The 24,754-nt window shown below is 50.3% G+C and overlaps 2 protein-coding genes across 2 annotated transcripts; both read right to left on the bottom strand.

The window, feature by feature from the left end:
• Positions 1–2,807: 2,807 nt before the first annotated feature.
• LOC138372286 (zinc finger X-chromosomal protein-like) lies at positions 2,808–3,491 on the bottom strand. The gene has a single exon (XM_069337567.1). The coding sequence runs from the start codon at positions 3,489–3,491 to the stop codon at positions 2,808–2,810; it is 684 nt and encodes a 227-aa protein (XP_069193668.1).
• A 354-nt stretch (positions 3,492–3,845) lies between these two features.
• LOC138372285 (uncharacterized) lies at positions 3,846–23,936 on the bottom strand. Its single transcript, XM_069337566.1, has 3 exons — positions 23,909–23,936; positions 22,975–23,544; positions 3,846–5,707 (listed from the first exon to the last, which is right to left on the bottom strand). The coding sequence occupies exons 1-3, from the start codon at positions 23,934–23,936 to the stop codon at positions 3,846–3,848; spliced, it is 2,460 nt and encodes an 819-aa protein (XP_069193667.1).
• Positions 23,937–24,754: the final 818 nt, after the last annotated feature.

Raw genomic sequence — 24,754 nt, 5'->3', positions numbered from 1 at the left:
GTCCAGGTGTGTGGCTGAGGATGGTGTCCAGGTGTGTGGCTGAGGATGGCAGCCAGGTGTGTGGCTGAGGATGGTGTCCAGGTGTGTGGCTGAGGATGGCAGCCAGGTGTATGGCTGAGGATGGTGTCCAGGTGTGTGGCTGAGGATGGTGTCCAGGTGTGTGGCTGAGGATGGTGTCCAGGTGTGTGGCTGAGGATGGCAGCCAGGTGTGTGGCTGAGGATGGTGTCCAGGTGTGTGGCTGAGGATGGCAGCCAGGTGTGTGGCTGAGGATGGTGTCCAGGTGTGTGGCTGAGGATGGTGTCCAGGTGTGTGGCTGAGGATGGCAGCCAGGTGTGTGGCTGAGGATGGTGTCCAGGTGTGTGGCTGAGGATGGTGTCCAGGTGTGTGGCTGAGGATGGCAGCCAGGTGTGTGGCTGAGGATGGTGTCCAGGTGTGTGGCTGAGGATGGTGTCCAGGTGTGTGGCTGAGGATGGTGTCCAGGTGTGTGGCTGAGGATGGTGTCCAGGTGTGTGGCTGAGGATGGTGTCCAGGTGTGTGGCTGAGGATGGCAGCCAGGTGTGTGGCTGAGGATGGTGTCCAGGTGTGTGGCTGAGGATGGTGTCCAGGTGTGTGGCTGAGGATGGTGTCCAGGTGTGTGGCAGAGGATGGTGTCCAGGTGTGTGGCTGAGGATGGCAGCCAGGTGTGTGGCTGAGGATGGTGTCCAGGTGTATGGCTGAGGATGTTGTCCAGGTGTGTGGCTGAGGATGGTGTCCAGGTGTGTAGCTGAGGATGGCAGCCAGGTGTGTGGCTGAGGATGGTGTCCAGGTGTATGGCTGAGGATGGTGTCCAGGTGTGTGGCTGAGGATGGTGTCCAGGTGTGTGGCTGAGGATGGCAGCCAGGTGTGTGGCTGAGGATGGTGTCCAGGTGTGTGGCTGAGGATGGCAGCCAGGTGTATGGATGAGGATGGTGTCCAGGTGTGTGGCTGAGGATGGTGTCCAGGTGTGTGGCGTCCAGGTGTATGGCTGAGGATGGTGTCCAGGTGTGTGGCTGAGGATGGTGTCCAGGTGTGTGGCTGAGGATGGCAGCCAGGTGTATGGCTGAGGATGGTGTCCAGGTGTCTGGCTGAGGATGGTGTCCAGGTGTGTGGCTGAGGATGGCAGCCAGGTGTGTGGCTGAGAATGGTGTCCAGGTGTGTGGCTGAGGATGGCAGCCAGGTGTGTGGCTGAGGATGATGTCCAGGTGTGTGGCTGAGGATGGTGTCCAGGTGTGTGGCTGAGGATGGTGTCCAGGTGTATGGCTGAGGATGGTGTCCAGGTGTGTGGCTGAGGATGGTGTCCAGGTGTGTAGCTGAGGATGGCAGCCAGGTGTGTGGTTGAGGATGGTGTCCAGGTGTATGGCTGAGGATGGCAGCCAGGTGTGTGGCTGAAGATGGCAGCCAGGTGTATGACTGAGGATGGTGTCCAGGTGTATGGCTGAGGATTGCAGCCAGGTGTGTGGCTGAAGATGGCATCCAGGTGTATGACTGAGGATGGTGTCCAGGTGTATGGCTGAGGATTGCAGCCAGGTGTGTGGCTGAGGATGATGTCCAGGTGTGTGGCTGAGGATGGTGTCCAGGTGTGTGGCTGAGGATGGCAGCCAGGTGTGTGGCTGAGAATGGTGTCCAGGTGTGTGGCTGAGGATGGGAGCCAGGTGTGTGGCTGAGGATGATGTCCAGGTGTGTGGCTGAGGATGGTGTCCAGGTGTGTGGCTGAGGATGGCGGCCAGGTGTGTAGCTGAGGATGGCAGCCAGGTGTGGCTGAGGATAGCAGCCAGGTGTGTGGCTGAGGATGACAGCCAGGTGTGTGGCTGAGGATGGCAGCCAGGTGTGTGGCTGAGGATGGCAGCCAGGTGTGTGGCTGAGAATAGTGTCCAGGTGTGTGGCTGAGGATGGCAGCCAGGTGTGTGGCTGAGGATGGCAGCCAGGTGTGTGGCTAAGGATGGTGTCCAGGTGTGTGGCTGAGGATGGCAGCCAGGTGTGTGGCAGAGGATGGCAGCCAGGTGTGTGGCTGAGGATGGCAGCCAGGTGTGTGGCTGAGGATGGCAGCCAGGCGTGTGGCTGAGGATGGCAGCCAGGTGTGTGGCTGAGGATGGTGTCCAGGTGTGTGGCTGAGGATGGTGTCTAGGTGTATGGCTGAGGATGGCAGCCAGGTGTATGGCTGAGGATGGTGTCCAGGTGTGTGGCTGAGGATGGCAGCCAGGTGTATGGCTGAGGATGGTGTCCAGGTGTGTGGCTGAGGATGGTGTCCAGGTGTATGGCTGAGAATGGCAGCCAGGTGTGTGGCTGAGGATGGCAGCCAGGTGTGTGGCTGAGGATGGTGTCCAGGTGTGTGGCTGAGGATGGTGTCCAGGTGTATGGCTGAGGATGGTGTCCAGGTGTATGGCTGAGGATGGTGTCCAGGTGTGTGGCTGAGGATGGCAGCCAGGTGTGTGGCAGAGGATGGCAGCCAGTTGTATGGCTGAGGATGGTGTCCAGGTGTGTGGCTGAGGATGGCAGCCAGGTGTATGGCTGAGGATGGTGTCCAGGTGTGTGGCTGAGAATGGCAGCCAGGTGTGTGGCTGAGGATGGCAGCCAGGTGTGTGGCTGAGGATGGTGTCCAGGTGTGTGGCTGAGGATGGTGTCCAGGTGTATGGCTGAGGATGGCAGCCAGGTGTATGGGTGAGGATGGTGTCCAGGTGTGTGGCTGAGGATGGCAGCCAGGTGTGTGGCTGAGGATGGCAGCCAGGTGTGTGGCTGAGGATAGACTGGCAACAAAACAAACCTGCCTCACTCAACCTCCAGAAGAAAATCAACAAATTGACTGAAAAGCTTCGAGAGGATCAAGTTGGTCAATGACCACCTCATCAATGACCACCTCATCAATGGCCACCTCATCAATGGCCACCTCATCAATGACCACCACATCAATGACCACCTCATCAATGGCCACCTCATCAATGATCACCTCATCAATGACCACCTCATCAATGACCACCTCATCAACGGCCACCTCATCAATGGCCACCTCATCAATGGCCACCTCATCAATGACCACCTCATCAATGACCACCTCATCAATGGCCACCTCATCAATGGCCACCTCATCAATGGCCACTTCAATGGCCACCTCATCAATGACCACCTCATCAATGGCTACCACATCAATGGCCACCACATCAATGGCCACCTCATCAATGGCAACCTCATCAATGGCCACCTCATCAATGGCCACCTCATCAATGACCACCTCATCAATGACCACCTCATCAATGGCCACCTCATCAATGGCCACCTCATCAATGGCCACTTCAATGGCCACCTCATCAATGACCACCTCATCAATGGCTACCACATCAATGGCCACCACATCAATGGCCACCTCATCAATGGCAACCTCATCAATGGCCACCTCATCAATGGCCACCTCATCAATGGCCACCTCATCAATGGCCACCTCATCAATGGCCACCTCATCAAGGGTAGACGCGACCATTTTATAACTACTCAACAAGGAGATGTCTGGACACGGCTCCAGGACTTAACTTACTGTTATCACTGTTTAAGGAGAAAAATACAAATTCCTGCAGGATAACAATGTTAAAGAGCAGGATAGCAGAGAGCTCGGGAGGAAGCGGTGGATAGAGTCTACCAATGGTGGATAGTCTACCACTGGTGGGATAGTCTACCACTGGTGGATAGTCTACCAATGGTGGATAGTCTACCTCTGGTGGATGGTCTATCACTGGTGGGATAGTCTACCACTGGTGGATAGTCTACCTCTGGTGGATGGTCTATCACTGGTGGATAGTCTACCTCTGGTGGATAGTCTACCACTGGTGGATAGAGTCTACCACTGGTGGGATAGTCTACCTCTGGTGGATAGTCTACCACTGGTGGATAGTCTACCTCTGGTGGATAGTCTACCACTGGTGGATAGTCTACCAATGGTGGATAGTCTACCACTGGTGGGATAGTCTACCACTGGTGGATAGTCTACCACTGGTGGATAGTCTACCACTGGTGGATAGTCTGTCACTGGTGGACTGTCTACCACTGGTGCATAGTCTACCACTGGTGGATAGTCTACCACTGGTGGATAGTCTACCACTGGTGGATAGTCTACCACTGGTGGATAGTCTACCACTGGTGGATAGTCTACCACTGGTGGATAGTCTACCACTGGTGGATAGTCTACCACTGGTGGATAGTCTACCACTGGTGGATAGTCTGTCACTGGTGGATAGTCTACCACTGGTGCATAGTCTACCAATGGTGGATAGTCTACCACTGGTGGATAGTCTACCACTGGTGGATAGTCTGTCACTGGTGGATAGTCTACCACTGGTGCATAGTCTACCACTGGTGGATAGTCTACCACTGGTGGATAGTCTACCACTGGTGCATAGTCTACCACTGGTGGATAGTCTGCCACTGGTGGATAGTCTACCACTGGTGCATAGTCTACCACTGGTGGATAGTCTGCCACTGGTGGATAGTCTACCACTGGTGGATAGTCTACCACTGGTGGATAGTCTACCACTGGTGGATAGTCTACCACTGGTGCATAGTCTACCACTGGTGGATAGTCTGCCACTGGTGGATAGTCTACCACTGGTGGATAGTCTACCACTGGCGGATAGTCTACCACTGGTGGATAGTCTGTCACTGGTGGATAGTCTACCACTGGTGGATAGTCTACCACTGGTGCATAGTCTACCACTGGTGGATAGTCTGCCACTGGTGGATAGTCTACCACTGGTGGATAGTCTACCACTGGTGGATAGTCTACCACTGGTGGATAGTCTACCACTGGTGGATAGTCTACCACTGGTGGATAGTCTACCACTGGTGGATAGTCTGTCACTGGTGGATAGTCTACCACTGGTGCATAGTCTACCAATGGTGGATAGTCTACCACTGGTGGATAGTCTACCACTGGTGGATAGTCTGTCACTGGTGGATAGTCTACCACTGGTGGATAGTCTACCACTGGTGCATAGTCTACCACTGGTGGATAGTCTGCCACTGGTGGATAGTCTACCACTGGTGCATAGTCTACCACTGGTGGATAGTCTGCCACTGGTGGATAGTCTACCACTGGTGGATAGTCTACCACTGGTGGATAGTCTACCACTGGTGGATAGTCTACCACTGGTGCATAGTCTACCACTGGTGGATAGTCTGCCACTGGTGGATAGTCTACCACTGGTGGATAGTCTACCACTGGCGGATAGTCTACCACTGGTGGATAGTCTGTCACTGGTGGATAGTCTACCACTGGTGGATAGTCTACCACTGGTGCATAGTCTACCACTGGTGGATAGTCTGCCACTGGTGGATAGTCTACCACTGGTGGATAGTCTACCACTGGTGCAAAGTCTACCACTGGTGCATAGTCTACCACTGGTGGATAGTCTGCCACTGGTGGATAGTCTGCCACTGGTGGATAGTCTACCACTGGTGCATAGTCTACCACTGGTGCATAGTCTACCACTGGTGGATAGTCTGCCACTGGTGGATAGTCTACCACTGGTGGATAGTCTATCACTGGTGGATAGTCTATCACTGGTGGATAGTCTACCACTGGTGGATAGTCTACCACTGGTGGATAGTCTACCACTGGTGGATAGTCTATCACTGGTGGACAGTCTACCACTGGTGGATAGTCTACCACTGGTGGACAGTCTACCACTGGTGGATAGTCTACCACTGGTGGATAGAGTTTATGGGTCTCTATCCATTTAGGATAGATACGGGTCCTACTACCACTCACAGGATAGATATGGGTCCCACTACCACTCACAGAATAGATATGGGTCCCACTACCACACACAGGATAGACTACCACCCACTACCACTCACAGGATAGACTACCACCCACTACCACTCACAGGATAGACTACCACCCACTACCACTCACAGGATAGACTACCACTCACAGGATAGACTACCACCCACTACCACTCACAGGATAGACTACCACTCACAGGATAGACTACCACCCACTACCACTCACAGGATAGACTACCACCCACTACCACTCACAGGATAGACTACCACCCACTACCACTCACAGAATAGACTACCACCCACTACCACTCACAGGATAGACTACCACACACTACCACTCACAGGATAGACTACCACCCACTACCACTCACAGGATAGACTACCACCCACTACCACTCACAGGATAGACTACCACTCACAGGATAGACTACCACCCACTTCCACTCACAGGATAGACTACCACCCACTACCACTCACAGGATAGACTACCACTCACAGGATAGACTACCACCCACTACCACTCACAGGATAGACTACCACCCACTACCACTCACAGGATAGACTACCACTCACAGGATAGACTACCATCCACTACCACTCACAGGATAGACTACCATCCACTACCACTCACAGGATAGACTACCACTCACAGGATAGACTACCATCCACTACCACTCACAGGATAGACTACCACCCACTACCACTCACAGGATAGACTACCACTCACAGGATAGACTACCACCCACTACCACTCACAGGATAGACTACCACCCACTACCACTCACAGGATAGACTACCACTCACAGGATAGACTACCACCCACTACCACTCACAGGATAGACCACCACCCACCACCACTCACAGGATAGACTACCACTCACAGGATAGACTACCACCCACTACCACTCACAGGATAGACTACCACCCACTACCACTCACAGGATAGACTACCACTCACAGGATAGACTACCACCCACTACCACTCACAGGATAGACTACCACTCACAGGATAGACTACCACCCACTACCACTCACAGGATAGACTACCACCCACTACCACTCACAGGATAGACTACCACTCACAGGATAGACTACCACCCACTACCACTCACAGGATAGACCACCACCCACCACCACTCACAGGATAGACTACCACTCACAGGATAGACTACCACCCACTACCACTCACAGGATAGACTACCACCCACTACCACTCACAGGATAGACTACCACTCACAGGATAGACTACCACCCACTACCACTACCAACGAATATGTAATGAACAAAGGTCTTTCTCACTCATCTGTTCACAATTAGAACGTTGATGAGTGAGTTGATTGTTGACATCAATGATGAGCAGGAGGCGCGGCGGGAATTGTTACCCAACAATCATTCATACAATGATGTAGGAATTCAATTATACAGGTACACTGTGCTTGGTGATGGTGATGGTACACTGTGCTTGGTGATGGTGATGGTGATGGTACACTGTGCTTGGTGGTGATGGTGATGGTGGTGGTACACTGTGCTTGGTGATGGTGATGGTACACTGTGCTTGGTGATGGTGGTGGTACACTGTGCTTGGTGATGGTGATGGTGATGGTACACTGTGCTTGGTGATGGTGGTGGTACACTGTGCTTGGTGATGGTGATGGTGGTGGTACACTGTGCTTGGTGATGGTGGTGGTACACTGTGCTTGGTGATGGTGATGGTACACTGTGCTTGGTGATGGTGATGGTGATGGTGATGGTACACTGTGCTTGGTGATGGTGATGGTGATGGTACACTGTGCTTGGTGATGGTGGTGGTACACTGTGCTTGGTGGTGGTGGTGGTGGTGGTACACTGTGCTTGGTGATGGTGATGGTACACTGTGCTTGGTGATGGTGATGGTACACTGTGCTTGGTGATGGTGATGGTACACTGTGTTTGGTGATGGTGATGGTGATGGTACACTGTGCTTGGTGATGGTACACTGTGCTTGGTGATGGTGATGGTACACTGTGCTTGGTGATGGTGATGGTACACTGTGCTTGGTGATGGTGATGGTGATGGTGATGGTACACTGTGCTTGGTGATGGTGATGGTGATGGTACACTGTGCTTGGTGATGGTGGTGGTACACTGTGCTTGGTGGTGGTGGTGGTGGTGGTACACTGTGCTTGGTGATGGTGATGGTACACTGTGCTTGGTGATGGTACACTGTGCTTGGTGATGGTGATGGTACACTGTGTTTGGTGATGGTGATGGTGATGGTACACTGTGCTTGGTGATGGTGATGGTGATGGTACACTGTGCTTGGTGGTGATGGTGATGGTGGTGGTACACTGTGCTTGGTGATGGTGATGGTACACTGTGCTTGGTGATGGTGATGGTACACTGTGTTTGGTGATGGTGATGGTGATGGTACACTGTGCTTGGTGATGGTGATGGTACACTGTGCTTGGTGGTGATGGTGATGGTGGTGGTACACTGTGCTTGGTGATGGTGATGGTACACTGTGCTTGGTGGTGGTGATGGTGATGGTACACTGTGCTTGGTGATGGTGATGGTGGTGGTACACTGTGCTTGGTGATGGTGATGGTGGTGGTACACTGTGCTTGTGGTGGTGATGGTGGTGGTACACTGTGCTTGGTGGTGGTGATGGTGATGGTACACTGTGCTTGGTGATGGTGATGGTGGTGGTACACTGTGCTTGGTGATGGTGATGGTGATGGTACACTGTGCTTGGTGGTGATGGTGATGGTGGTGGTACACTGTGCTTGGTGATGGTGATGGTGGTGGTACACTGTGCTTGGTGATGGTGGTGGTACACTGTGCTTGGTGATGGTGATGGTGGTGGTACATTGTGCTTGGTGGTGGTGATGGTGGTGGTACACTGTGCTTGGTGGTGGTGATGGTGATGGTACACTGTGCTTGGTGATGGTGGTGGTACACTGTGCTTGGTGATGGTGATGGTGGTGGTACATTGTGCTTGGTGGTGGTGATGGTGGTGGTACACTGTGCTTGGTGGTGGTGATGGTGATGGTACACTGTGCTTGGTGATGGTGGTGGTACACTGTGCTTGGTGATGGTGATGGTGGTGGTACACTGTGCTTGGTGGTGGTGATGGTGGTGGTACATTGTGCTTGGTGGTGGTGATGGTGGTGGTACACTGTGCTTGGTGATGGTGATGGTGGTGGTACACTGTGCTTGGTGATGGTGATGGTGGTGGTACATTGTGCTTGGTGGTGGTGATGGTGGTGGTACACTGTGCTTGGTGGTGGTGATGGTGATGGTACACTGTGCTTGGTGATGGTGGTGGTACACTGTGCTTGGTGATGGTGATGGTGGTGGTACATTGTGCTTGGTGATGGTGATGGTGGTGGTACACTGTGCTTGGTGGTGGTGATGGTGATGGTACACTGTGCTTGGTGGTGGTGATGGTGGTGGTACATTGTGCTTGGTGATGGTGATGGTGATGGTACACTGTGCTTGGTGGTGGTGATGGTGATGGTGGTGGTACACTGTGCTTGGTGGTGGTGATGGTGATGGTGGTGGTACACTGTGCTTGGTGGTGGTGATGGTGATGGTACACTGTGCTTGGTGGTGGTGATGGTGGTGGTACATTGTGCTTGGTGGTGGTGATGGTGATGGTACACTGTGCTTGGTGGTGGTGATGGTGGTGGTACATTGTGCTTGGTGGTGGTGATGGTGGTGGTACACTGTGCTTGGTGGTGGTGATGGTGGTGGTACACTGTGCTTGGTGGTGGTGATGGTGATGGTACACTGTGCTTGGTGATGGTGATGGTGGTGGTACACTGTGCTTGGTGGTGGTGATGGTGGTGGTACACTGTGCTTGGTGATGGTGGTGGTACACTGTGCTTGGTGGTGGTGATGGTGGTGGTACACTGTGCGTGGTGGTGGTGATGGTGATGGTACACTGTGCTTGGTGATGGTGATGGTGGTGGTACACTGTGCTTGGTGGTGGTGATGGTGGTGGTACATTGTGCTTGGTGGTGGTGATGGTGGTGGTACACTGTGCTTGGTGGTGGTGATGGTGATGGTACACTGTGCTTGGTGATGGTGATGGTGGTGGTACACTGTGCTTGGTGGTGGTGATGGTGATGGTACACTGTGCTTGGTGGTGGTGATGGTGATGGTGGTGGTACACTGTGCTTGGTGGTGGTGATGGTGGTGGTACACTGTGCTTGGTGGTGGTGATGGTGATGGTGGTGGTACACTGTGCTTGGTGATGGTGATGGTGGTGGTACACTGTGCTTGGTGGTGGTGATGGTGATGGTACACTGTGCTTGGTGGTGGTGATGGTGATGGTACACTGTGCTTGGTGATGGTGATGGTGGTGGTACACTGTGCTTGGTGGTGGTGATGGTGGTGGTACACTGTGCTTGGTGGTGGTGATGGTGGTGGTACACTGTGCTTGGTGGTGGTGATGGTGGTGGTACACTGTGCTTGGTGATGGTGATGGTGGTGGTACACTGTGCTTGGTGGTGGTGATGGTGGTGGTACACTGTGCTTGGTGATGGTGGTGGTACATTGTGCTTGGTGGTGGTGATGGTGGTGGTACACTGTGCTTGGTGGTGGTGATGGTGATGGTACACTGTGCTTGGTGATGGTGATGGTGGTGGTACACTGTGCTTGGTGGTGGTGATGGTGATGGTACACTGTGCTTGGTGGTGGTGATGGTGATGGTGGTGGTACACTGTGCTTGGTGGTGGTGATGGTGATGGTACACTGTGCTTGGTGGTGGTGATGGTGATGGTACACTGTGCTTGGTGATGGTGATGGTGGTGGTACACTGTGCTTGGTGGTGGTGATGGTGATGGTACACTGTGCTTGGTGGTGGTGATGGTGATGGTGGTGGTACACTGTGCTTGGTGGTGGTGATGGTGGTGGTACACTGTGCTTGGTGGTGGTGATGGTGGTGGTACATTGTGCTTGGTGGTGGTGATGGTGGTGGTACACTGTGCTTGGTGATGGTGATGGTGGTGGTACACTGTGCTTGGTGGTGGTGATGGTGGTGGTACATTGTGCTTGGTGGTGGTGATGGTGGTGGTACACTGTGCTTGGTGATGGTGATGGTGGTGGTACACTGTGCTTGGTGGTGGTGATGGTGATGGTACACTGTGCTTGGTGGTGGTGATGGTGGTGGTACACTGTGCTTGGTGGTGGTGATGGTGGTGGTACACTGTGCTTGGTGGTGGTGATGGTGGTGGTACATTGTGCTTGGTGGTGGTGATGGTGGTGGTACACTGTGCTTGGTGATGGTGATGGTGGTGGTACACTGTGCTTGGTGGTGGTGATGGTGGTGGTACACTGTGCTTGGTGGTGGTGATGGTGGTGGTACACTGTGCTTGGTGATGGTGATGGTGGTGGTACACTGTGCTTGGTGGTGGTGATGGTGGTGGTACACTGTGCTTGGTGGTGGTGATGGTGGTGGTACATTGTGCTTGGTGGTGGTGATGGTGGTGGTACACTGTGCTTGGTGGTGGTGATGGTGGTGGTACACTGTGCTTGGTGATGGTGATGGTGGTGGTACATTGTGCTTGGTGGTGGTGATGGTGATGGTACACTGTGCTTGGTGGTGGTGGTGATGGTGGTGGTACACTGTGCTTGGTGGTGGTGATGGTGATGGTACACTGTGCTTGGTGGTGGTGATGGTGATGGTATACTGTGCTTGGTGGTGGTGATGGTGGTGGTACACTGTGCTTGGTGGTGGTGATGGTGGTGGTACATTGTGCTTGGTGGTGGTGATGGTGGTGGTACACTGTGCTTGGTGATGGTGATGGTGGTGGTACACTGTGCTTGGTGGTGGTGATGGTGGTGGTACATTGTGCTTGGTGGTGGTGATGGTGGTGGTACACTGTGCTTGGTGATGGTGATGGTGGTGGTACACTGTGCTTGGTGGTGGTGATGGTGATGGTACACTGTGCTTGGTGGTGGTGATGGTGGTGGTACACTGTGCTTGGTGGTGGTGATGGTGGTGGTACACTGTGCTTGGTGGTGGTGATGGTGGTGGTACATTGTGCTTGGTGGTGGTGATGGTGGTGGTACACTGTGCTTGGTGATGGTGATGGTGGTGGTACACTGTGCTTGGTGGTGGTGATGGTGGTGGTACACTGTGCTTGGTGGTGGTGATGGTGGTGGTACACTGTGCTTGGTGATGGTGATGGTGGTGGTACACTGTGCTTGGTGGTGGTGATGGTGGTGGTACACTGTGCTTGGTGGTGGTGATGGTGGTGGTACATTGTGCTTGGTGGTGGTGATGGTGGTGGTACACTGTGCTTGGTGGTGGTGATGGTGGTGGTACACTGTGCTTGGTGATGGTGATGGTGGTGGTACATTGTGCTTGGTGGTGGTGATGGTGATGGTACACTGTGCTTGGTGGTGGTGGTGATGGTGGTGGTACACTGTGCTTGGTGGTGGTGATGGTGATGGTACACTGTGCTTGGTGGTGGTGATGGTGATGGTACACTGTGCTTGGTGGTGGTGATGGTGATGGTACACTGTGCTTGGTGATGGTGATGGTGGTGGTACACTGTGCTTGGTGGTGGTGGTGATGGTGGTGGTACACTGTGCTTGGTGGTGGTGGTGATGGTGGTGGTACACTGTGCTTGGTGGTGGTGGTGATGGTGGTGGTACACTGTGCTTGGTGGTGGTGATGGTGGTGGTACACTGTGCTTGGTGATGGTGATGGTGGTGGTACACTGTGCTTGGTGGTGGTGGTGATGGTGGTGGTACACTGTGCTTGGTGGTGGTGGTGATGGTGGTGGTACACTGTGCTTGGTGGTGGTGATGGTGGTGGTACACTGTGCTTGGTGGTGGTGATGGTGGTGGTACACTGTGCTTGGTGGTGGTGGTGATGGTGGTGGTACACTGTGCTTGGTGGTGGTGATGGTGATGGTACACTGTGCTTGGTGGTGGTGATGGTGATGGTACACTGTGCTTGGTGGTGGTGATGGTGATGGTACACTGTGCTTGGTGGTGGTGATGGTGATGGTACACTGTGCTTGGTGGTGGTGATGGTGGTGGTACACTGTGCTTGGTGGTGGTGATGGTGATGGTACACTGTGCTTGGTGGTGGTGATGGTGATGGTACACTGTGCTTGGTGGTGGTGATGGTGGTGGTACACTGTGCTTGGTGGTGGTGATGGTGGTGGTACACTGTGCTTGGTGGTGGTGATGGTGGTGGTACACTGTGCTTGGTGGTGGTGATGGTGATGGTGGTGGTACACTGTGCTTGGTGGTGGTGATGGTGGTGGTACACTGTGCTTGGTGGTGATGGTGGTGGTACACTGTGCTTGGTGGTGGTGATGGTGGTGGTACACTGTGCTTGGTGGTGGTGATGGTGATGGTGGTGGTACACTGTGCTTGGTGGTGGTGATGGTGGTGGTACACTGTGCTTGGTGGTGATGGTGATGGTACACTGTGCTTGGTGGTGATGGTGATGGTGGTGGTACACTGTGCTTGGTGGTGGTGATGGTGATGGTGGTGGTACACTGTGCTTGGTGGTGGTGATGGTGGTGGTACACTGTGCTTGGTGATGGTGATGGTGGTGGTACACTGTGCTTGGTGGTGATGGTGATGGTGATGGTACACTGTGCTTGGTGATGGTGATGGTGGTGGTACACTGTGCTTGGTGATGGTGATGGTGGTGGTACACTGTGCTTGGTGATGGTGATGGTGGTGGTACACTGTGCTTGGTGATGGTGATGGTGATGGTACACTGTGCTTGGTGGTGGTGATGGTGATGGTGGTGGTACACTGTGCTTGGTGGTGGTGATGGTGATGGTACACTGTGCTTGGTGGTGGTGATGGTGATGGTACACTGTGCTTGGTGGTGGTGATGGTGATGGTACACTGTGCTTGGTGATGGTGATGGTGGTGGTACACTGTGCTTGGTGGTGGTGATGGTGATGGTACACTGTGCTTGGTGGTGGTGATGGTGATGGTACACTGTGCTTGGTGATGGTGATGGTGGTGGTACACTGTGCTTGGTGATGGTACACTGTGCTTGGTGATGGTGATGGTACACTGTGCTTGGTGGTGATGGTGATGGTGGTGGTACACTGTGCTTGGTGATGGTGATGGTGGTGGTACACTGTGCTTGGTGATGGTACACTGTGCTTGGTGATGGTACACTGTGCTTGGTGATGGTGATGGTGGTGGTACACTGTGCTTGGTGGTGATGGTGATGGTACACTGTGCTTGGTGATGGTGGTGGTACACTGTGCTTTGTGATGGTGATGGTGATGGTGATGGTACACTGTGCTTTGTGGTGATGGTGATGGTACACGGTGCTTGGTGATGGTGGTGGTACCACTACATCCACTACAATTGATCACCACTACAATTTTGTCCCCATTGCCTCAGAGACACTTGGTGCCTGGGGTAAAAGTGCTGCTGTGTTTTGAAGGAGTTGGGTTCTAAGTTCAACTGAAACAACAAGAGACCCTAGAGCCGTCAGTTTCCTCTTTCAGCGCCTTAGTGTGGTGATACAGAGAGGAAACGCGCACTGCATCCATGGTTCCTGCCCACCATCTGAGGAGCTGGCGTTTCTCACCAGCTGAGGCTCCTCCAGCTGGTGGAGGATCCAAATTATAAAAAAAAATAATAAAAATTGTACAAACCATTACTAATGTTCAGATTGTATGGCTTTGTGATTTGTATTAAAACAGATTCAATAATGTTTCTGTTGAAAATGATTTTTACAATTCGTTATTGAAGAAGAACTCTCCCAATCAATTTGGTGAGATTTTTCTGAGAAATGAACAAAGGATTAGATAATTGGGCATTTTCTACCGAATATTCACCGTATACTGCGAAATTCCAAATTCCAAATTTATGGATGTACTCAAATATTTGGATTTGGTATACATAGAACTTATTACAATCTTTACTAAGCATTTTGTATGTGACACAGTTATCGCTGGCAGGACTATTTCTAACTAATAATTTTCCGACAGTATTTTTACAGTTAAAAAAATACATGTATTTAAAAAAGGCTTTGACAATATTTTCGAATCCAGAAAAATATGGTTTTCATAATACATTTTTGGGGTCAAATTTTCTCAGTGCATATTTTATTATAATATGTACAGACTGCTTTGCTATGGCAAACTTCCAAAAATACTTTGTGAATAACAAACTTCTATTGGCCTCGTGCTTTGAGCTTGAGCAAGGAGAAAGATTGCAGGAATTCAACCTCCCGTCAATGGAAGACAGAAGAGGTATGAGGGAGAAATGATTACCACATACAAAATTCTCAGGTGAATTGATAGAGTATTAACCACGTTATTAATATAGGTAGCAGTCACACAAGCACAGGTGGAAACTGAGTACCCAAATGAGCCACAGAGACGTTAGAAAGAACTTTTTCAGTGTCAGAGTAGTTAACAGATGGAATGCATTAGGCAGTGATGTGGTGGAGGCTGACTCCATACACAGTTTCAAGTGTAGATATGATAGAGCCCAGTAGGCTCAGGAACCTGTACACCAGTTGATTAACAGTTGAGAGGCGGGACCAAAGAGCCAAAGCTCAACCCCCGCAAGCACAAGTAGTTAAGAATAACAGGACAAGAACACACACACAAAACCCCAAGAAAACACCACACCTCACTTCCCTGTCACCTTAATTACCCGGGACGCAGCAAATGGACGGTAACCTCCAGTCCAACCACCGTCCTTTCCTCTCCTACCCGTCCCCCCTTCCCCCCTCTTCCGTCTCTCTTCCACCCGTCTCTCCTTCCTGTAATCACTTCTCCATGGCCTCCAAACGCCTCTCTATAACGCAATATGGAAATAAGAAGCATAAATTCGTCCCCGCGCGAGCTGGACCTTCCTTATGACTGGCCAAGTGTTGGTGATCGTGGGGGGCGGCGAGTATTGACCCCACACTCTACTGTCCCGAGGTCATCACTGCCCTGAGGTGACGGCGGCCCGGAGTACTGACCCCAGCACGGTCACGTGATGCTCCTGTGACGTCACAACACTCTACAATCATCCGTTGATGAGTTCGTTAGTCACTACAATCATCCGTTGATGAGGTCGTTAGTCACTACAATCATCCGTTGATGAGTTCGTTAGTCTACAATCATCCATTGATGAGTTCGTTAGTCTGCAATCATCCATTGATGAGTTCGTTAGACACTACTATCATCCGTTGATGAGTTCGTTAGTCACTACAATCATCTATTGATGAGTGTTAGTCACTACAATCATCCATTGATGAGTTCGTTAGACATTACAATCATCCATTGATGAGTTCGTTAGACACTAACGAACTACAAACAACCATTAATTAGTGCTATAAACACACTACAGTGCTCATTAAGGGTTGTTTGTAAACACACAACAAACAAACCATTAATTAGTATTTCAATTTTGTTTTGACCCGTATTATGAAGGAAAAGCTTTGAGGGGGGGGGGGGTGGTCTTCATATAGTCTAGGGCAGGTGTGTAAATGTCCAGGTACCTTAGTATCACACACCTGGCTCTTGGCACACACTGTGTAACCCTTCATATAGTCTAGGACAGGTGTATAAATGTCCAGGTACCTTAGTATCACACACCTGGCTCTTGACACACACTGTGTAACCCTTCATATAGTCTAGGGCAGGTGTATAAGTGTCAAGGTACCTTAGTATCACACACCTGGCTCTTGGCACACACTGTGTAACCCTTCATATAGTCTAGGGCAGGTGTATAAGTGTCCAGGTACCTTAGTATCACACACCTGGCTCTTGACACACACTGTGTAACCCTTCATATAGTCTAGGGCAGGTGTGTAAATGTCCAGGTATCTTAGTATCACACACCTGGCTCTTGACACACACTGTGTAACCCTTCATATAGTCTAGGGCAGGTGTATAAGTGTCCAGGTACCTTAGTATCACACACCTGGCTCTTGACACACACAGTGTAACCCTTCATATAGTCTAGGGCAGGTGTATAAATGTCCAGGTACCTTAGTATCACACACCTGGCTCTTGACACACACTGTGTAACCCTTCATATAGTCTAGGGCAGGTGTATAAGTGTCAAGGTACCTTAGTATCACACACCTGGCTCTTGGCACACACTGTGTAACCCTTCATATAGTCTAGGGCAGGTGTATAAGTGTCAAGGTACCTTAGTATCACACACCTGGCTCTTGGCACACACTGTGTAACCCTTCATATAGTCTAGGGCAGGTGTATAAGTGTCCAGGTACCTTAGTATCACACACCTGGCTCTTGACACACACTGTGTAACCCTTCATATAGTCTAGGGCAGGTGTGTAAATGTCCAGGTATCTTAGTATCACACACCTGGCTCTTGACACACACTGTGTAACCCTTCATATAGTCTAGGACAGGTGTATAAGTGTCCAGGTACCTTAGTATCACACACCTGGCTCTTGACACACACTGTGTAACCCTTCATATAGTCTAGGGCAGGTGTGTAAATGTCCAGGTATCTTAGTATCACACACCTGGCTCTTGACACACACTGTGTAACCCTTCATATAGTCTAGGGCAGGTGTATAAGTGTCCAGGTACCTTAGTATCACACACCTGGCTCTTGACACACACTGTGTAACCCTTCATATAGTCTAGGGCAGGTGTATAAATGTCCAGGTACCTTAGTATCACACACCTGGCTCTTGACACACACTGTGTAACCCTTCATATAGTCTAGGGCAGGTGTGTAAATGTCCAGGTATCTTAGTATCACACACCTGGCTCTTGACACACACTGTGTAACCCTTCATATAGTCTAGGGCAGGTGTATATATGTCCAGGTACCTTAGTATCACACACCTGGCTCTTGACACACACAGTGTAACCCTTCATATAGTCTAGGGCAGGTGTATATATGTCCAGGTACCTTAGTATCACACACCTGGCTCTTGACACACACTGTGTAACCCTTCATATAGTCTAGGGCAGATGTATATATGTCCAGGTACCTTAGTATCACACACCTGGCTCTTGACACACACAGTGTAACCCTTCATATAGTCTAGGGCAGGTGTGTAAATGTCCAGGTACCTTAGTATCACACACCTGGCTCTTGGCACACACTGTGTAACCCTTCATATAGTCTAGGGCAGGTGTATAAATGTCCAGGTACCTTAGTATCACACACCTGGCTCTTGACACACACTGTGTAACCCTTCATATAGTCTAGGGCAGGTGTATATATGTCCAGGTACCTTAGTATCACACACCTGGCTCTTGACACACACAGTGTAACCCTTCATATAGTCTAGGGCAGGTGTATAAATGTCCAGGTATCTTAGTATCACACACCTGGCTCTTGACACACACTGTGTAACCCTTCATATAGTCTAGGGCAGGTGTGTAAATGTCCAGGTATCTTAGTATCACACACCTGGCTCTTGACACACACTGTGTAACCCTTCATATAGTCTAGGGCAGGTGTGTAAATGTCCAGGTATCTTAGTATCACACACCTGGCTCTTGACACACACTGTGTAACCCTTCATATAGTCTAGGGCAGGTGTGTAAATGTCCAGGTACCTTAGTATCACACACCTGGCTCTTGACACACACTGTGTAACCCTTCATATAGTCTAGGGCAGGTGTGTAAATGTCCAGGTATCTTAGTATCACACACCTGGCTCTTGACACACACTGTGTAACCCTTCATATAGTCTAGGACAGGTGTATAAGTGTCCAGGTACCTTAGTATCACACACCTGGCTCTTGACACACACTGTGTAACCCTTCATATAGTCTAGGGCAGGTGTGTAAATGTCCAGGTACCTTAGTATCACACACCTGGCTCTTAACACACACAGTGTAACCCTCATCCTTCCTTTTTAGATAGTACTTTTTGTAACTATATAAACCATAGTACAAAGATTGACGTTCTAAGCAATTATATAGTAGATTTTGGCACTATTCACTTTATTGAGTCAGCACAAAATGAAGCAAAAATGCAATCTTAAATACTCCAAGGTCTAGTATAGCACACATATGTACTTTATTAGGCCTCAGATATCGTGTATAAGGCTGAGGAAGGTTAGGTTAGGTTAGTTTGCCTTTGCAACATAAATAGAAAATCTTTTCCGTTCTGTCCCAATTCAATAGTGCCGATTTGTACTTTCTAAATGCGTTGTACGTCAGTATATGTACTATGGTCCTCATGATGGCTAAAAGTACTTCCAAAATAGGAGGCTGTTTAGTGTAGAACTCTAGGGGTTATCTTGAGGTGATTTCGGGGCTTAGTGTCCCCGAGGCCCGGTTCTCGACCAGGCCTCCACCCCCAGGAAGCAGCCCGTGACAGCTGACACATGTCAACTATTCCGTACTGCTACTACTCGGAACCTGCGTTAATATAAGGGAAAATATAGAAGCAAACTACACATGTTATTCAAGCTGTTTGTGGCATTTTAATGGTAGTTACGTGCCATAAACTGCTCCCTAGACACACCTACCAGCTACTCCAACTCTCCCGTCCTGGGTGGGTACTTTTAGTACCAGAAAGTGTGCAAATTCTGTGCTGTTATTTCAACTAAAACAATTTATATTTTTACGTTTGTAATCCTTATGGTTTAAATATACCTGCAGTTACTCCCCGGGCGATTATCATGTCAGCGAACTCAACGTGTTGGTGATGATTCTTGATGAATGGTGAGCTATTGTTATGGGGCGGGGCCTGCCCCTCCCACCCCTCTTGGCCCCACCCCCCTCGGCCACACCCCTCTCGGCCCCTCCCTAACTTCGCCCCACTCTAACTCGGCCCCACCCCTCTCGGCCCCACCCCAACTCGGCCCCACCCCAACTCGCCCCCACTCTAACTCGGCCCCACCCCTCTCGGCCCCACCCCATCTCGGCCCCGCCCCAACTCGCCCCCACTCTAACTCGGCCCCACCCCTCTCGGCCCCACCCCAACTCGGCCCCGCCCCGTGTCCCCGGCCGTACACGGAGCCACTAATGGGGAAATTTGAGTGTGTGGGGGTGCCAGGCGCCGCGAGGCGTCGCTCCCAGCACCAGTGACGCACCAGCCACCCACCACACCTTGCTGAACCTTCCTCACCATACACGATAACCATGCAAGATAACCATGCAAGATAACCTCACAAGATAACCATGCAAGATAACCATACAAGATAACCACTCAAGATAACCATGCAAGATAACCATACAAGATAACCACACAAAATAACCATGCAAGATAACCACACAAGATAACCACGCAAGATAACCACGCAAGATAAGCACGCAAGATAACCATGCAAGATAACCACGCAAGATAACAATACAAGACAACCACACAAGATAACCACGCAAGATAACCATACAAGATAACCATGTAAGATAACCACGCAAGATAACCATACAAGACAAGCACACAAGATAACCACACATGATAACCACGCAAGATAACCATACAAGATAACCACGCAAGATAACCATACAAGATAGCCACACAAGATAACCACGCAAGATAACCACGCAAGATAACAATACAAGACAACCACACAAGATAACCACGCAAGATAACCATACAAGATAACCACGCAAGATAACCACATAAGATAACCACGCAACATAACCACGCAAGATAACCACACAATTAACCACGCAAGATAACCACAGAAGATAACCACGCAAGATAACCACACAAGATAACCATACAAGATAACGACACAAGATAACCATGTATGCAGCCAGTGGCAGGAAAACCATTGAGGATATATTGGGAAAAGTAGGAGGAATAGAATGAATACAGATAAACGATAGAGAGATAGAGACACGATAAAGATCAGCTGGTTCTAACTCGTACTCTCAGCGATAGTTCGGTCATTCTCCACATAAATTTGATGTTATCTAAGTAAAGATACACACTCAGTGAAGATTATTTTCTCCCATTTTCCCTTTCGATATCATCTCATCGATATCATTTCCTCTATCCTCTATACCTCCTTTGATATCCTCTTCTCTATCTCTCTATCTGCTACTTCAGTTTAACTTATATTTTCCCTTTTTCCTCTTTTTACTATCTTTCCCTTCTATATCTATTTTCCCCTTCAGAGTATTAACTAATAAAATATAGAAAAAATGCGAATAGTTAAAATATATGTTTAAACCGGTTCAACAACATCGCTTATAACCCGCTCTTACACACTATTGAACTCTAGACTGTAAGATGAGCAACTGACAGCTCAAATTTAAATTTAAATTTTGCCCCGAGGGGCGTGTTTATTGGGCAGCGCCGCTCATCCTGTGAGTGGACACACCGCTATAGTGACAGTATTGGGCAGCGTCACTCATCCTGTGAGTGGACACACCACCATAGTGACAGTATTGGGCAGCGCCACTCATCCTGTGAGTGGACACACCGCTATAGTGACAGTATTGGGCAGCGCCACTCATCCTGTGAGTGGACACACCGCTATAGTGACAGTATTGGTCAGCGCCACTCATCCTGTGAGTGGACACACCGCTATAGTGACAGTATTGGGCAGCGTCACTCATCCTGTGAGTGGACACACCGCCATAGTGACAGTATTGGGCAGCGCCACTCATCCTGTGAGTGGACACCCCGCCATAGTGACAGTATTGGGCAGCGCCACTCATCCTGTGAGTGGACACCCCGCCATAGTGACAGTATTGGGCAGCGCCACTCATCCTGTGAGTGGACACACCGCCATAGTGACAGTATTGGGCAGCGCCACTCATCCTGTGAGTGGACACCCCGCCATAGTGACAGTATTGGGCAGCGCCACTCATCCTGTGAGTGGACACACCGCCATAGTGACAGTATTGGGCAGCGTCACTCATCCTGTGAGTGGACACAACGCCATAGTGACAGTATTGGGCAGCGTCACTCATCCTGTGAGTGGACACACCGCCATAGTGACAGTATTGGGCAGCGCCACTCATCCTGTGAGTTGACACACCGCCATAGTGACAGTATTGGGCAGCGCCACTCATCCTGTGAGTGGACACACCACCATAGTGACAGTATTGGGCAGCGTCACTCATCCTGTGAGTGGACACACCGCCATAGTGACAGTATTGGGCAGCATCACTCATCCTGTGAGTGGACACACCGCCATAGTGACAGTATTGGACAGCTCCCTCCCAGGATGTCCCAGCATCATCCTGGGGGAGATGCTGGGACATCCTGAGGGGAGATGCTGGGACATCCTGGGGGGATGCTGGGACATACTTGGGGGGGGAGGCTGGGACATCCTTGGGGAAAGATGCTAGGACATCCTGGGGGGGGGAGATGCTGGGACATCCTGGGGGGGGAGATGCTGGGACATCCTGGGGGGAGATGCTGGGTCATCCTGGGGGGGGGGGGGAGATGCTGGGACATCCTGGGAGGGGGGAGGATGCTGCTGCTATGGGCCAGCCAGCTCTGGTCATTAGTAAAGCTGCAGTCCAGGCTGAACACCCCCTCGCTTCCCCTCTCCCACCTCCCCTTCCGTCTGCTCCTGTACCTACCTGTGTGTAAAACTAGTAGGGTAAGGCTTACCATGAGCTATGGGAAGGGAAAGCTCTCAGCCTGCTAACAGGAGTCAGCAGTCGTCTGCTCCTGTACCCACCTGTGTGTAAAACTAGTAGGGTAAGGCTTACCATGAGCTATGGGAAGGGAAAGTTCTCAGCCTGCTAACAGGAGTCAGCAGTCGTCTGCTCCTGTACCCACCTGTGTGTAAAACTAGTAGGGTAAGGCTTACCATGAGCTATGGGAAGGGAAAGCTCTCAGCCAGCTAACAGGAGTCAGCAGTCGTCTGCTCCTGTACCCACCTGTGTGTAAAACTAGTAGGGTAAGGCTTACCATGAGCTATGGGAAGGGAAAGCTCTCAGCCTGCTAACAGGAGTCAGCAGTCGTCTGCTCCTGTACCCACCTGTGTGTAAAACTAGTAGGGTAAGGCTTACCATGAGCTATGGGAAGGGAAAGCTCTCAGCCTGCTAACAGGAGTCAGCAGTCGTCTGCTCCTGTACCCACCTGTACATAACATGGATTGTTTGTTATGTAATATCAGCTTCAATGGTCTAAAACCCGTCCCCGAAGCCCTTGTTTACGTACCATGTTGCTCTCTGACCTTCTCTTCTGCACCACAGTCGACGCCCTCAACATTACAGAACATCAATCAGCTTAAAAAAATATTTTTTTAGTGGGAGTGAGGTGTGGGGGGGGGGAGGCACCATTTGTTAGTGAGAGAACCAGGAGATAATGGTGACCCTTGAGACACCACTGAACCAGGAGATAATGGTGACCCTTGAGACACCACTGAACCAGGAGATAATGGTGACCCTTGAGACACCACTGAACTAGGAGATAATGGTGACCCTTGAGACACCACTGAACCAGGAGATAATGGTGACCCTTGAGAAACCACTGAACCAAGAGATAATGGTGACCCTTGAGACACCACTGAACCAGGAGACAATGGTGACCCTTGAGACACCACTGAACCAGGAGATAATGGTGACCCTTGAGACACCACTGAACCAGGAGATAATGGTGACCCTTGAGACACCACTGAACCAGGAGATAATGGTGACCCTTGAGCCACCACTGAACCAGGAGATAATGGTGACCCTTGAGCCACCACTGAACCAGGAGATAATGGTGACCCTTGAGCCACCACTGAACCAGGAGATAATGGTGACCCTTGAGACACCACTGAACCAGGAGATAATGGTGACCCTTGAGCCACCACTGAACCAGGAGATAATGGTGACCCTTGAGCCACCACTGAACCAGGAGATAATGGTGACCCTTGAGCCACCACTGAACCAGGAGATAATGTTGACCCTTAAGCCGACTAGATACACTGGGCCCATACCTGTACTTATCCATTACTTACAATACTCACAATATTTCCCAATTGTAAGTCTTGTGGTGAAGTGAAGTTGTATTCCTGTGTGGGGACTTCTCCAGTGCCAGGCCGTCCTGGCAGTGGTGAAATCGAGGTTCTCTCTCTGCTGGGCACTCGGTTGTGGGAAGGCTCATGGTGTCAATAACTTTAGTGTGCCTTGCAACCCTAGGAGCTGCTGCAGTGCACACCCTGCAAGGCATATTGCTCGGCTTACAAATTGTTGCAAATACATTGATCCAGCTGCTTTAGGCTGCAAGATTATGCAAGGTGAATTACCTTTATCACTAGACATTATCCTGGACATTATCACTATACATTATCACTGGACATTATAACTGGACATTATCACTAGACATTATAACTAGACATTATAACTAGACATTATCACTAGACATTATCACTAGACATTATCACTAGACATTATCACTAGACATTATAACTAGACATTATCACTAGACATTATCACTAGACATTATCACTAGACATTATAACTAGACATTATCACTAGACATTATCACTAGACATTATAACTAGACATTATAACTAGACATTATAACTAGACATTATCACTGGACATTATAACTAGACATTATCACTAGACATTATCACTAGACATTATCACTAGACATTATAACTGGACAAACATGATCTCAAATTAATTTTCTCCTCAAGACAGGAGTAATATACTGTTAGTTGTTACCGGGATTTAATTAACTGGTTAACTACGGTGGTGAGCAAACAAGGCTGTTTGGTCGGCTGTCCGTCGTTATAATATTGTAAACATCATTATTAAGGGCCCAAGATTGGTGTTGTGTGTAGCGGTGTGAGGCGATAATATGACCATTAAGGCCAGATTAAATTACCCGAACCTAACCTTACCAGGGTCCCACGAACAGAAAACGGGACGTCACGTTAATTTTGCGAGGCGCTGGGATTTGTAATGCATCAGTTTTTGGCCGTAAGGGGATTGGTATGATGTAATGTGGCGGGGACGGTTGGGCAGTGTGGCGGTGGAAGTAACTGGACACACACACACACACACACACACACACACACACACACACACACACACACACACACACACACACACACACACACACACACACCCTGGTGGCGCTTGGT

The sequence above is a fragment of the Procambarus clarkii genome, chromosome 38 (genome assembly GCF_040958095.1).
Source record: "Procambarus clarkii isolate CNS0578487 chromosome 38, FALCON_Pclarkii_2.0, whole genome shotgun sequence".
Lineage (NCBI taxonomy): Eukaryota > Metazoa > Arthropoda > Malacostraca > Decapoda > Cambaridae > Procambarus > Procambarus clarkii.
Note: the sequence above shows the minus strand (reverse complement) of the source record. Positions and strands in the feature narration are given on the sequence as shown.